At 38.4% G+C, this 14914-nt stretch overlaps 2 protein-coding genes across 2 annotated transcripts; one reads left to right on the top strand and one right to left on the bottom strand.

The window, feature by feature from the left end:
• Positions 1–1321: 1321 nt before the first annotated feature.
• Positions 1322–5019, top strand: LOC306986052 (uncharacterized protein). Its single transcript, XM_079588899.1, has 6 exons — positions 1322–1916; positions 2137–2233; positions 2720–2821; positions 2988–3163; positions 3589–3690; positions 4140–5019. Exons 1-6 carry the CDS (start codon positions 1345–1347, stop codon positions 4852–4854), a joined length of 1764 nt encoding a protein of 587 aa, XP_079445025.1. The 5' UTR covers positions 1322–1344; the 3' UTR covers positions 4855–5019.
• Positions 5020–5455: 436 nt separating this feature from the next.
• LOC306986309 (transcription factor aptf-4-like) lies at positions 5456–14393 on the bottom strand (the record flags this gene model as incomplete). The annotated part of the gene is made up of 9 exons (XM_079589428.1): positions 5456–5800; positions 5934–6060; positions 6976–7166; positions 8187–8241; positions 8332–8379; positions 9315–9362; positions 9808–9835; positions 13994–14065; positions 14385–14393. 9 exons carry the CDS (start codon positions 14391–14393, stop codon positions 5644–5646), a joined length of 735 nt encoding a protein of 244 aa, XP_079445554.1. The 3' UTR covers positions 5456–5643.
• Between the last annotated feature and the right edge of the window lie 521 nt (positions 14394–14914).

The raw sequence follows: 14914 nt of genomic DNA, 5'->3' as shown, positions 1-14914 counted from the left end.
GCTAGCTTGTCAAGCTAATCAGGTAAGCTAGAAAGCTTGTTTAAGTACATTGCAATAAGCTTTACTGTACTCATATTCAAAAACTAGATGACTATTTATGGCGTTGTTGTCTAATTTATAAATTTGGCTTTTCTTCATGACTGTTTGGTGTCATCTGGTCCCAGGGCAGAGACTGTTTCATATGGAATGCCAAAGCTGACTTTATTATAACTAAATAAATGAATGAAGAAATGTAAAAGAGCAAAAATACATAAATATTTTTGCTCTTTTACATTTCTTCGTTTATTTATGTATGTATTCATTTATAATAAAGTCAGCTTTGGCATTCCATAGGTTTCCCACAATTTTGTCCCAGGGCAGGTGAATCCATCCTGGTCTCAGGGCAGACAGATATTTCTGGATTTTGGCTTTTCTTCATGACTTTTTAGTCTCATCTGGTCCCAGGGCAGAGACTATTGTATCCTACAATTTTGTCCCAGGGCAGGTGAATCCCTCCTGGTAGGGCAGAAGTTGTCTGAGGGCAGAAGTTGTCTGAGGGCAGAAGTTGTCTGAGGGCAGAAGTTGTCTGAGGGCAGAAGTTGTCTGAGGGCAGAAGTTGTCTGAGGGCAGGTGAATCCCTCCTGGTCTCAGGGCAGAAGTTGTATTTTTATCTTCTCAGGGCAACATAGTTGGACAAAAGGGAGTCAACTGTCTTCTCTGGTATCAGGGCAGAAGTAATTTTTTATGTATAATTTAGTATATTAGTAGTTTGTATAATTTGCAGCGCTGCCTGGAAGACTCTATTGAGGGCTCAAATTTCCATCAAGCGAAAAAGTAAGGGGAGAGTAAAAAATGCAGCCAAGACTTGTAAAATAGAAAAGCGAAGATGAAAAGACATGTTCATTTTCTTATTATTACTTTTAGACTACGTTAGTTACATATTCCAAATGTTTATCAGGACCAATCAGTTTGATGCTTAGCCTGTGTTTCTCCGAAAATCTATATGTTCAAGTATAGTGTATTTTCTAATTTCAGAATATGGCGACACATTGGGTGAATGGTGTTAAAAAACGGTTGAAGAAGCCACATGACTCCAGGGTCCACCAAGATGTTGTTATTATTAGGGGGGATGCCAAGGAGTTCATGGAGGGTTACATCAACGAAGTGCAGGAGAAGGAGCATTGCTACTTCAGACCCCCAGTCTGCCCCCGGCAGGACTATTATTACTATGGCTGTGACCGTGGGAATCATGCTGCAGGCAAAAGTAATGGAGAAGCCACACAAACTCGGGCCAATTCTTGCAAGGCATACATCTCTTTCAAAGTCATCACGGATGCCGGAATATCAGGTGCCATAATCCAAAAGATGCTACAGCACACTGGCCATGACGAGGCTAATTCTAAAGAGAAAAACCGCATCCACCCAGACCTGCATTCCCTCATCGAAATATGGCTTCAACAGGGTTGTTCCAATTCTGAGATCTTAATAAAAAGCTATGATTGGGCTCAACAAAATGGGCATGTGTACAAAAAAGACCGCCGCTTTTACTTGACCCCTGATGACATTCGGCTTTTAAAGAAAAACCTCAGAGGTGTGGGTGACAGTGATTCTGTCAGTGTGGACCATTTGGTTTCCATGGAACTCAGAGACAACATCTGTTTTTATCAGCCACTTCACAATGAACAACCATTCATTTTAGTTGTACAAACACCATTTCAAAAACAACTTTTGGAAGAGAACCCCCATCCAATGGTTTTCATGGATGCTTCATACAAAGGCATAACAGCCTACGGGTATGCATTTTATGCACTGTTATTGATAAACAAAACTGGAAGAGGCGTGCCATTTGCCTATTTTATCCTGAGCAAGGAAACTACTGCAACAGTAAGCCTCTGCCTACAGAAGCTTCAATTGAGTAACCCAAGCTTCTATCCAAGGTCAGTCAAATGTTAGCATAATTTATATTATGCTGTATGTATTATTTTCTTTGTAATTGGAACTACAGGAAATATGCATGTTTGAATCTGAAAATACTACTGCACTGCGCTACAGCTTTTGAAATTTGGATCTCACTAGGTTCTTACAATACACTCTGTCTAATGTATGCTTTTGGGTATGGTGGAACTTTTTCCTCTCTTTTCTTTTTCAATGTTTCAGGTCAGTGATGATGGACCGTGACTTGAGAGTGCTTAATGCTATTAAAAGCGTTTTCCCAAATGCAAAGCTTCTCCTTTGTTGGTTCCATGTGCTTCAGGTAAGTCGATGAATATACAATATCACTATTTGTGACATTTAAATCTACAAGCACGTGTGGCGTGCACAACCTGTGATTGGATTGGATTTTTTGCCAAACAAATAACAAGCTCCAGGTGGAGGTAGAAGCGTGGATTTTTTTCTAAAACCATCTGATTTATGTTGTTCTGTCGGAGCATAGTTTCGGTTTTAGGAAATATGATAAAAAAAATCCTGCCGACGGTAGCTTTAAGGGCAATCAACTAGTGGTCTGCAATGTAATTGCAGGTGGTTGTGACATACTTGCATTATATGCCCATTTAAAATCCTGAATTCTACTTACATAAAACATACCTGAGCTTTCTGGTGAAAATTTGGGATATACAGAGTTACATTGCAGTACAATAACATAAACTCCCTTTTGGCTAAGCAATGGAAACTAACTGCCACGTGACAGGGTGAAATAACATACCCTAATGTGCATCTGAAGCCATTTATTCTGTTATAGGCTGTTAACCGGTGGCTTGTGAAGACAGATGGAGGTCACCTGACACCTGAACAAAGAAATGTGGTCATTCATGCCATGGCATCAATGAAAGCATGCCTGACGGTACTGTATTTATATTTTTTAACATTCATAACCCCAGTGCAACTAAGTGGTCCTGACCAAATTATGCATTCTGTAGTCTACATAATAGTGAGTTTACAATTAATTATGCTTTTTCTTTTTAATGTTTGTATATAAGGATCTCAGATTAAATATGTTTTCCCCTAAGGAGGAAGAGTTTCTCAATGTATCTGCCAAGAAATGCAGTGAGATCGACACCTTTTTGGATAGTCCCCATGTAACAACTTACCTGAAGACAAATTGGTTTACTTATGCGGAGCTGTGGGTAAACTTTGGAAGAACGTTCTATCACTGTAGCAGTGAGACAAACAACAAGGCTGAAAGGTATTTTACTTGCATTTGCCAATAATATTTCAAATAATTTACTTTCATATTGGGAGTCAGAGGATTTTAGCTGTTCTCAAAATGGCATGGGCTTACCTAATACCACATACTGAACACTGACTTACTGTGCACTGAACGTTACGTCTTACCACAAGGTCGGCTCACTTCATGGCCTGACTATTGGGAGGCAAAGTTTACCACGAGCTGAAACCCATATTCCCCAAATCAGCAGTTAATGCAGCTGTTTAGGTTGAATGAGGGAGGTTTCACTAAAGTCAGACAAAACATGTAGGAATCAGTGTTTTACACTGATAGGTTATTTTGAATTGCTATTCAATTTTTTCTCCCAATTTAATAGGAAGCCGATGGTATGGTGGGTGTCCGATTTGTAATTGTCAAGTTTTTCATGCCTTTCTGTCTTAAAGATTCTTCCTTACGTTGAAATACCAGTTTCTGCGAGGCCAAGCAAACCGAAGAGTCGACCAACTTCTGCTCTTGCTATGTGGAGATGTAGAAAAGTATTACAGGTTAGTAATCTCTCTAACAGGGAATGTGGATTTTGCCAAATGGCTATTTCAGCCTGCTATAGAATAAAATACTATGAGACACAACTACTATCATGAAGCTTGCCACCCTCTCACAGTCTTAACAGTGAAACATTTTTTATGGAGCTGTTACACTAAAAAAAACTATCACCATGACAATGACTACACAATGAAACTTGCATTTAGCTAAAATCTATCTAACAATAAGAGCCAATATACAGGATGGTTTTGAGTTTGTTATTGGCCATCCAATCAGAATATGCCAAATGTGTGCCATTAAAAAGTTTATGATGGTGCCCTTACCTGTGTTGCAGCTAGCTAGGGCACACTCTCACACACTGGTGTCCTGTCACTCCCCACTGTCCTATCTGAGGCAAAGGCTACTATTTTACTGTAATTCTAAATTTGTGTCTTGTTTTTCATTACTGCAGCTACATGGATGGCCTCAGCGAAGCAGGACGACTGACATTATCCAGCTCTGCTGCTCACCAGGCTGCTACGCTGCTATTTAAAAATGGCGTGGGCAAAGATTTGGACATAGAAGCGGGGCAGTGCTCTGTGCCGTCACAGTCAACCAACACAGCCTACAAAGTTAACTTGTTACACTTCACGTGTGAATGCACCAATTTCCGGATGGGAAACATATGCAAACATCTTCTCTTGGTGAAGATGGAGGTAGGCAGGAGAGGTATCAACATTGAAAAAATGCGTAGTAATAAAGCGCTAGAAATGATCAGCCTCCGCCTCTATCAGCAGACTGAAGATGAAATAACCATCTTCAATAGTGATGGGACTATGAGTATTGTGAATAGCAAAACTCCGACTTTGTGCACATGCATTGCTAATAGTTTTGGAGAAAGATGTGTTTGCATACATGTCACACATGTCCTCAAGCCTCAAGACATTCTCACAAACCCCAATGAAATTGCACAATTGTCTGAAGCCTCCCATGGGAATCCTCCCATACAGTCCATGTTATCAGACCTACTAGAGTGGAGCAAGTCCGAAGCATTTGAACATACCCCTGAACTGTACAATAACATCCAAAGAGCACACAAGCTGGCTTTTGGAAAATTCACTGCTGTGTCCAGAAAAAGGAAAATTACCCCTTTACATGGTTACCGTAAAAAAAAAAAAAAAAGCTAGACTGCAGAGAGCAGTAGTTGAGAACTTTAAAAACAAAAAAAGAGCAAGAAGAACTTAATTCTGTTATTCTGGAAGTGCTATTGTTTGCATGTGAAAGTGCCCGTCTTGATTGGTTGATGAATTTTCTTGGTAGTTGATAAGGTAAATAAAATACTGATAATTAAATCAAAGTTGTATGAAGTTTTGGGAAATATATTGATTACTTACATTAATGGCACAAGCAATAGTAGTGTTTTACCAATATGAAATGTAAATTATACCAGCAGTGGTGAAGTACACAGGTCCCGTAATTCAGTAAAAGTATTGATCCCAAAGAAAAATGTACTCACAATTACAAATAAAGAAAATTGCTTTATAACTTTGATGCTTTAATCATTCTTTAAACATTCTCAGTCCAAAACCAAGGCTTTCCATACATTCTTATGGTTTAACTTAACAAGTATTTGGCAAATTGTTTTCACCCTTGGCCTTGTGTTGGCTTCTCGTCAACCTTGGAAAAAAAAGAAGAAAAAAAACTTCGACGTTTGACGCCATTTTTTTCAGATTGTTTTTGCTTTTCCCAACATTTTTAATTTTTAATTTTTTTTCTTTTACACATTTTCAGCGCTTATTTCTACGTCCCATATTTTCTGATATAAAACAATTGGGTGAATTTCACCCAAAGTCAACACAAGGGTTAAATCACATCTATATTGTGCAAAGTGGTTTATTCAGTAAACAATCTAAGACTATTCCTTTGTCAAGGCTACCCATAAATGCTGATACCACTTTAAAATTGACATGCTTTATTTACTTCTGGAGGCAGTGGAGGTTCTCTGCCTCGACCAGGCACGCATCAATTAAAGAAAATGCACCCTTCAAAATTTCTGGCCCAAGGCCATGCGTAGCGAGGTTGTAATAGGACCAGTTGGCCTCCATCGCTGTCTTTATCCTTGTTAGTGTCTGCCTGCAAAAGTGTTGAAAAAAGATGTTATTGACATAAAGAACAGTGGCAGAGGTGTTGTAATACAATACTGCATATGTAGATCTAAGCCTTTTTAATCTTGCATACTGGCATTGTTAACAACAGATCAATGAACCTGCAGTGTTGGGCCTTGACGATGGCCTCAAGATGTTGGTCCTCCAGGCAAGCTTGGCAAATTTTTTGAATTGGTAGGTATTTAAAACCCATGTAATTTACATCCTCTGCGAGGGCCAGACATTCTTCTACAAATACACAGTGCAAGAGAATACAATTTTAGACAGTTAAGGACAGAAACGAGATTCAATCATTCTAAAAAAGTTCTGATCAACACGTGAAAGTGCCTTGATGATGCCATTTGATGAGTCCGCCTAGTTGATAAGATCTATGAAAATTTCATAATTACAGCCTAATGTTACTTGGGGAAGAGAAAAGTCCTGTTAATTCAAGACCTCTCAGTAAGACAAAGGCAAGGTGGATTCTTCCTGAGCCTACCCATCCCAGAATCTTCATCTTCATTTAAGTGGGCTAATATCTTATAGAGACATAAGACACGATAACGAGATAGCTTCTATAAACAAAAGATGTTTACCCAACCTATCTCACTGTTTTCTGCAACCAAAAACATATAGATCAGAGTTTATAATCTATGTGCATCTGTGTTGGTGGCAAATTCTAAGTGAATAGGTCAATTATGCAATAATCACAATAAATAATAAAACTTGTAAAACGAGATTTAAAAATTAAAAATAATTTTTGCTATTTGTCTTATTCATTCTTATGATTTGACATCACAGTGAGGTTGCAATTTCACCCTGATTGCATGCCATACTGCTGTTAAGTGTAAGATGGTGGTATTGGAAAAGCCTAATATTTTCTAAGGTGGTACTCAAGGTAAAATAAAATAAAAATCACTGCCCAATGTCATGCAGAAGAGTTATTTCTGGCAATGTGTTTGTATTGTGCGTAACGAGAACCAATTTCAATGCCTTTACATCCTGCCAAAATAGTGCAACTTACCAATATTTTAATGGTAACAAAGATTTCCGCCTAGCCAGACTATTTAGAAAAGATTCTTATATCAGCTGTGTGAAGTGATGGGTGGTTCACTGCCCTTCAACACTCGCACATCATGTTCTTAACCTCTAGACCTCAGTTACCTTCACACAACTTGCTGACACTTGTTGACAGCCTGATTCGTGGTCCTGGTTCCACCTGTGAGTCGTGCAACTTGGCCATGAGCGCCTCTTTTTGGCTCTTGCCTTTCCTTAAGTAGGCCACCAGAGCATTGGGCGAATAGCCCTCTGGTGGCCCGCACCTTCTAACCAGTTCCTCCCTAGTCACTTTATATCTGCAATATCAGTGGAAATTTTAAACAGGCATATAGAGTTAAAACAATCTTCTACCTTCTACCTTGTAGAAATGTTGGTAGGTAACACTTTAGGTACAGGAGAACACATACATGACACCTTAAAAAGGGTTTTAAATAACTTATTCCTAACAGCTTCTCAAGACATGACTCAGTATTACTGACTTTTACTGATATGCACCTGTCCTTACAGCAAAAGTTTACCTACAGTTCCGGACTTTGAAAACATACCGAGCCAATCGTTTAAATTTAAATATAATAGCGCGCAAGACCGAGGGTTATACCCAGTCTAATATAATCGTGCAATCTGTAGACAGTTTAATAGTTCCAAACAATAACTGTGCATAGTTATTGTTTGGAACTATTAAACCCTTAGGAAGAATTACATAAATGTATGAAATATTGATGGTAATGACTATGACGGCAAATGAATGACAATAATAAACGAGCAGATAACTGATGCTGGCGCGCGCGGTAAATGACTTTCGCGAGAGGATGCGCGCATGACATCTCCTCTGCGCGCAATACAAGCCATCGCGCGCGCGCGCGTGATCATTCCCCACGCTCTCGCGCTTGATGATCTCTTGCTCGCTGCTTTTGCTCGCTCGAACACTTTTATTTTTGGCAGTCGAGGGGCGGGACTTACTGTTTTAATAACATCAAATGTCATTGGTTACTTCCCCTTTTCCGGAAGTCAGCTGAGATTGGACGCCAGTCCAATGACCCGTAATTCACTTGACTTGAGACATGATACATCATTTAATTTGGGGAATGATCACGCGCGCGCGAGGAGATGTCATGCGCGCGCACGATGGCTTGTATTGCACGCAGAGGAGATGTCATGCGCGCGCGCAGGGTTTGAATGAGCTCGCGAGTTCCCGTTTCCTCGCGAGTAGATCTGTTATCCTCTCGCGAAAGTCATTTACCGCGCGCGCCAGCATCAGTTATCTGCTCGTTTATTATTGTCATTCATTTGCCATCATAAATGACATACAAAGTTACCTTTTGGCCTTGGTCCCGTCAGGTAACCGTAGAACATTCTCCACTTCGAATAATACTGTAGAAGTGAAAAAATATTGTTTTTATTTTAATGTCAACTCATTTCATGGCCAAAACTATGCTGACTATAAATACAGTATCTTCCTACCTTGTTCACCCTCTGTGGACTCAGATTCCTGTGCAAGGCCACCATCTACTATATTTAAGACCAATCAGAGAACAGCATTCAGGGAACAAACTGTTTCAAAGGAAAGATCTCTGTGCTTTCCTAACAGCAAAGTTAAAGGAACACTCCGACTTTTTGGGACTTTAGGCTATTCAACTTATCCCCCAGAGTTAGATAAGTCCATACATACCTTTTTCATCTCCGTGCGTGCTATAGTCTGTTTGACGCACCCACCGCTAGCCTAGCTTAGCACAAAGACTGGATGTAAATGGTTGCAGCTAGCATACTAATCCAAATAAGTGACAAAATAACGCAAACATTTTCCTATTTACATGTTGTGATTTGTATAGTCACAGAGTGTACAAAAAACAAAGTCACATGAGACACAGACATATTTTAACCGTATAAATACTGGGAACTATATCCCCTGAATATAGGGCGGAGTGATAACCGCAGCACCTGAGACGCGCTCTGAACGAACTCTCTGCTCCTCACCACGGCGCGTCTCAGGTGCTGCGGTTATCACTCCGCACAAGTAGCAGTGCTTCGCCTTCAGAGAATATAGTTCCCAGTATTTATACGGTTAAAATATGTCTGTGTCTCATGTGACTTTGTTTTTTGTATACTCTGTGACTATACAAATCACAACATGTAAATAGGAAAATGTTTGCGTTATTTTGTCACTTATTTGGATTAGTATGCTAGCTGCAACCATTTACATCCAGTCTTTGTGCTAAGCTAGGCTAGCGGTGGGTGCGTCAAACAGACTTATAGCACGCACGGAGATGAAAAAGGTATGTATGGATTTATCTAACTCTGGGGGATAAGTTGAATAGGCTAAAGTCCCAAAAAGTCGGAGTGTTCCTTTAATACATCAAAGACACAATTGCTTACTGAAAAGATCCCTATATGAATGTTGTGAGTGAGTGACTCGAATGCTGACTGTAAATACAGTATCTTCCTACCTTGTTCACCCTCTGTGGACTCAGATTCCTGTGCAAGGCCACCATCTACTATATTTAAGACCAATCAGAGAACAGCATTCAGGGAACAAACTGTTTCAAAGGAAAGATCTCTGTACTTTCCTAACAGCAAAGTTAATACATCAAAGACACAATTGCTTACTGAAAAGATCCCTATATGAATGTTGTGAGTGAGTGACTCGAATGCTGATCACTATCTACTGTATTTAAGTGTGTGTGTGTGTGTGGGTGTGTGTGTGTGTGTGTGTGTGTGTGTGTGTGTGTGTGTGTGTGTGTGTCTAAGCTAATCAAGAGCAGAACCAGTCTTGGAACAACATTGGTACAAATTTACTTCCATTCCTCCCTCTGTATGTATGTAAACAATTATACTAGGTTTGGTTGTAGCTTGTCTACATACATCAGCCCTACTTACCAAATAGACTTGCATAGAATCTCAATACACCTAAAATTAGTCCCAGCCTGTGGCTGTTCTTACCTGTATTTTTAGACTTGGCGATTTTTGCCTAGAAAAGAGTAAAAAACATTGAGATAAGTATAAAATGTGTTGAGAAACAGTATGTATATTTTGATCATTAACCCTTGCCTTTTTTCTTCTTGGAGTCTTCGTATCTAAAAGAAATGAACATGTTTCTTAATGTCATTTTAATGTTAGTATGTTTCAAAAACCAAATAATAATCATGAAAATAATGATTCATTCTGCATGCTTATGGATAGGGATGGGTATCGAGAACCGGTTCCATTTTAGAACCGGTAACAAATTTCCAAGAACCGGGGATTCGATAAGACGCACGCATTTCGATTCCGCTTATCGATTCCTGACTTTGGGGGCGTTTACATATCGCGTGTATTTCTGTATTTCAAACGTAGGCGCGCGGCAAGCGCTCATAAAAGTGATGCACGCGCTGCACGTATGCCGCGGTGAGAAGAAAACATCTCAACTTTGCTGAATGCAGCAAGCGCACGCAGGTCATGTGACAAAAAACAACCGACCAAAAGCTTGGCCGAACAGTTGATCATAACTGCACAGAGCGGGTTTTATTTCTCATCTCCATAAATATATCTAGCAGTAAAGCTAATGCAAGGGCTAGAATCAATGAATCCTCTGCTCATACTTCCTCGTCGTCATCACGGAGAGCGCAGTTCAGACGAGACGGGTGCGCAAGCGCTTGTGAAAAGAAGGATGTTTTTAGACGCGATATGTGAACAGCCCCTAATTCATGATAAACTGAGAATCTATTTGGTTTAAAATCGTTCTGAAGAAGGCAAGTGCCGAAACGCGTTTGTGCAAATAAATAATATTTATGCATAGTGCGGCCTCTTTCTCATATACTCAGTTCTAATTTTCTAGGCCAGCACTCTTAAAAGTTTAAAAACAGTGAGTGAAGCTGAAGCCTGCTCCTATCCTCATCAGTCTATTTAAAAACAATAGCCTACTCATTTGAATCATTAATTAAAACATGTTTAAAACGAATTTATTCAGTGTCTCGTTCATAAATACCTGTTTAATTAAGGACAGTTTTTTAATGATTAAATGAAAACAAATTTAACAGTCGGTTTTTGCCACCTACTGGAGTAATAATGTAATCAACACAATCTTTATTTGAAGAGACTCCTTTCACTTTAGCAATTTTATTGGTTATTGCTTAAAATTGGCAAGAATAAAAGGAAGAAATATTTAATCACGTAGCCTATTTGTCTTTGACTTTTTTTATTTTTTATTTATTTATTTATTTATTATTGGAATCGGAAACAAGAATCGATAAGAACCGGATTCGATAAGCAGAATCGGAATCGGAACCGGAATCGCTAAAATTGAAACGATACCCAACCCTACTTATAGACCTAAAATAGTTTTTGTATGCCTATATACAGTATGTCGCACTTAAGTGCCAGAGAATAATAATACCTTTAAACTTAATGCAGGCAGCTACAGGTAGCCAGCAGAGCTCAATAAGGAGCACCCATACCATACAAATGTCTACTACTTACCAAGGGAGTTAAACAACAAAGTCCCAAGTCTCTCCCGCTCTTGAGCTATGGGGAGGCATTGGAGGTGCCCTTGTTGTCCCTGGAGGACCATTTCGGCAAACTAAAAGAACAACAGAAAGTCTATTTTAATTAAATAATGCAACTTATAATAAATGTGAACAACAAATTGTGGTAAAAAAAAATTGGACTATATTACAAGAGAAGAGTATGGTGCTCATTTAATAATTATACGATCATGACTCCTGTATCGTGTGCTGAAGGTAGTACTGTGTCCATGTCCAAAATCCATTAATATTTGATCTGAAACTTTCAACTAAAAATATTTATATTTTCAAAAGAAAACAGAAACATTGTGCAGAAAACGACAAAACTGTACCATTATTGCGAACACCCCACATGACAAAGAGTCATTTTGGAAGTCATGCTCCCTCTTCAACATTTTCCAGGGCCCTTGGCAGCCTCTGCTAGCAGCAAATAAACTGAAAGATTAGAGAAAATAATTGTGAAGGAGATCTCTGCTGAATTTTCATTATCTCATTTTATAGAGCAATACAAATACCTTGTACCTCCAATTTTCAAATATTTTGGAGCAATGCTGCACAGCAAAATCCCCAGTGTAAAATCAACACTGCTCGGAGCATATATGGTCCCACTCTACAGAGTGTTAAAATAACACTGAAGCAGTGTTAAAATTAATGAGATAATTAACTGATTAATTAAGTGATGATTGAACATTATTGATGAACACCTGCTGTTAACAAGCACAATCACTGAAGGAAAGAGAAACACAAGAACTACAACTGACTTTTAGTCACAGCCGTAGATTAAATCAACTGAAGATAAAAATAAGACATTCAATCTCTGAAGATCTCAACAGTGAACAATTAAACAACTCCACAAACAGCATTACCAGCTTCACTTATTACTAACCAGACTGACTTTATTTCTGTCAGATGTCTACAGAAGTTTTATTGAGAATTAACAGAGGATTAGATGTTGATGTTTTAGTCACCATTTAAAAATCACCATTATGGTGAACAGTGTTGCCTTTAGTTGGGCAATTTGATTCTTTTTTTTATTATTTGATTTTCATGGTCATTGTAACAGTGTTTACCAAAACACACAAAGGTTGCAAAGAAAGCCAGAAACAAAGATGGTCAGGTGATAGGCCTATAGTTTTCAACATCATGAAGTACAAATATTAATAAATGTTATCATTTACTGAAAATGGTTATTTGGTATTAATCGATTTTCAATAACATTAATTTCTTTCTATAGATCAGTCATTAAGCTGAATCTTTATTTTTTAATTATTCGGAAAGTAATCTTTGGACAAAAACACAGACATCAAGAATCCCCATATGAATCTCATTAATGGTGACATGCTTTATGCCGCAATGCATTATGGGAGGCACCATAGTATACAAATCATGGCTCCCAGCATGCATTGCAGCATGAAGCATGTCACCATTGTTGAGATTCATACTCAGATTGTTGATGTCTGTTGTTTCTAATATAAAAATAATAATTTTCAAAAAAATTCTGCAATGTATGTAAAAAAAAAATATTCAGGATGACTGCTCTGTGTCAAAAAAATTGACTTTATTAATAACTAAAAACAACTTTTGTTTTTTGTCAGGGATAAGATTAGTGAATCTTTCATCTTTATAATAATGAAAACGATAACACCTGGACATTTCATATTTTTAGCTTCCTTTGTAACATATTATGAGTTTTGGTAAATATTGTTACAAAGACCAAAATTGCACTTTAAATGCCATGAGTCAAACTGCCCAACTAAAGGGGAAACTGATCACCATAATGGTGACCTTTTTTTTAAACATCGACATCTAAACTTTTGTCCATAGACATATACCAGAAATAAAGTCAGTCTGGTTAGTAATAAGTGAAGCTGGTAATGCGGAGTTGTTTAATCGTTCACTGTTGAGATCTTCAGAGATTCAGAGATTATCTTCAGTTGATTTAATCTACGGCTGTGACTAAAAGTCAGTTGTAGTTCTTGTGTTTCTCTTTCCTTCAGTGATTGTGCTTGTTAACAGCAGGTGTTCATCATTAATGTTCAATCATCACTTAATTAATCTCTTAATTATCTCATTACCTTTAACACTGATCCAGTGTTATTTTAACACTCTGTAGAGTGGGACCATATATGCTCCGAGCAGTGTTGATTTAACACTGGGGATTTTGCTGTGTGTGGTTGCTCCCCCAAGGAGTCGATGTAAGTTATAGTTCCCTCCTTCAAGTTGCAATGCTATACAAAAGATGGGAAAACATATGAGAAAGGTTTGAAGGAGAATTTCAACCAATCTGTGTTGAAAATGATTGAAATTCTTTTAAAATGTGAAGCACTAACACAGGGATAGACAACTCCGGTCCCGGAGGGCCGCTGTCCTGCAGAGTTTAGCTTCAGCCCTGATAAAAACCTCACCTGCCTGTATCTATCTTGTAATCCTGAAAACATTGATTACCTTGTTCAGGTGTGTTTAGTTAGGGTTGGAGCTAAACTCTGCAGGACAGTGGCCCTCCAGGACCGGAGTTGTCTATCCCTGCACTAACAGCTCAAACAACACAAATGAGAATGACACATCATCAGCAACAATAATGACTAGTGTGATGCTATTTAGCGAATAATAGTCTCTGCATAACCTACAAAGAGGGTCCAGTGGCATTCGCCCAGCAAGTAGGGCCCAAAGATGGCACTGGCTCCTTTAAGAATGTTTTTCTGACAGGAAAAGAAGAAAACATTCATGAACAAACATAAATAAAATTGACACCTAATGTGTTCAGCAGCACTGAACAATAACCTTAAACATTTACATAACTCTTACTTTTAAGAAATAAGTACTCCATGGCCCTGGAGCTGCCCTCCAAAATAGCCTGACTATTAATAGCCTCTGTCCCAGGCTGGCTCTAAGCGAGGGAGAGAAATGGTTTAAGTCATTAAATCATGTTAAATCTATATTTGATTTGTGTGTATGTATGTATGTATGTATGTATGTATGTATGTGAGTGAGTGAGTTTTATAAAAAGGTATGAGTTACCTTGCTCATGACATAAAATAAGGCATCCATTACCTGGGGAAGTAATACATAAAAAAATATTTTATATATATAAACTGCAATAAATCACAATAGAGTCAAGGTGAAGGGAAAGAGGATAATTTTTTTAAAGAAATAGAAAATTACCTCATCTGGAAGCTCAAATGGGCCTAAAAGGGCCTCCAAACTACTCAGCAATATCTTGAAGGGCCCAATTGTCCCAAGGACATCTTCACTATTAAGTCCTTGGGACTTCAGTGTTTCTAAGTCTGCATGGGTGAAGAAAATAAAAGTCCCAAAATAGGTCACCTTACTTAGGCTAGGCACAAATGTAATCCAATCAACTATTACATGTAGCATACAAACTACTTTAAAGTAGTTTTGTACCCCCTTTTGTAGATTTTATAATCTCTGGAGACTAAAATTCACATTTATCACTTTTAGACATTTTCAGCGCTCTGTTTCAAGTGCTTGTCTGTGAGTTAGTGATGTCACACTAGGCTGAAACGGGCAGCTAGAGCATATGGGCAAAA

Source organism: Phoxinus phoxinus (assembly GCF_949152265.1).
Source record: "Phoxinus phoxinus genome assembly, chromosome: 18".
Classification (NCBI taxonomy): Eukaryota; Metazoa; Chordata; class Actinopteri; order Cypriniformes; family Leuciscidae; genus Phoxinus; species Phoxinus phoxinus.
Note: the sequence above shows the minus strand (reverse complement) of the source record. Positions and strands in the feature narration are given on the sequence as shown.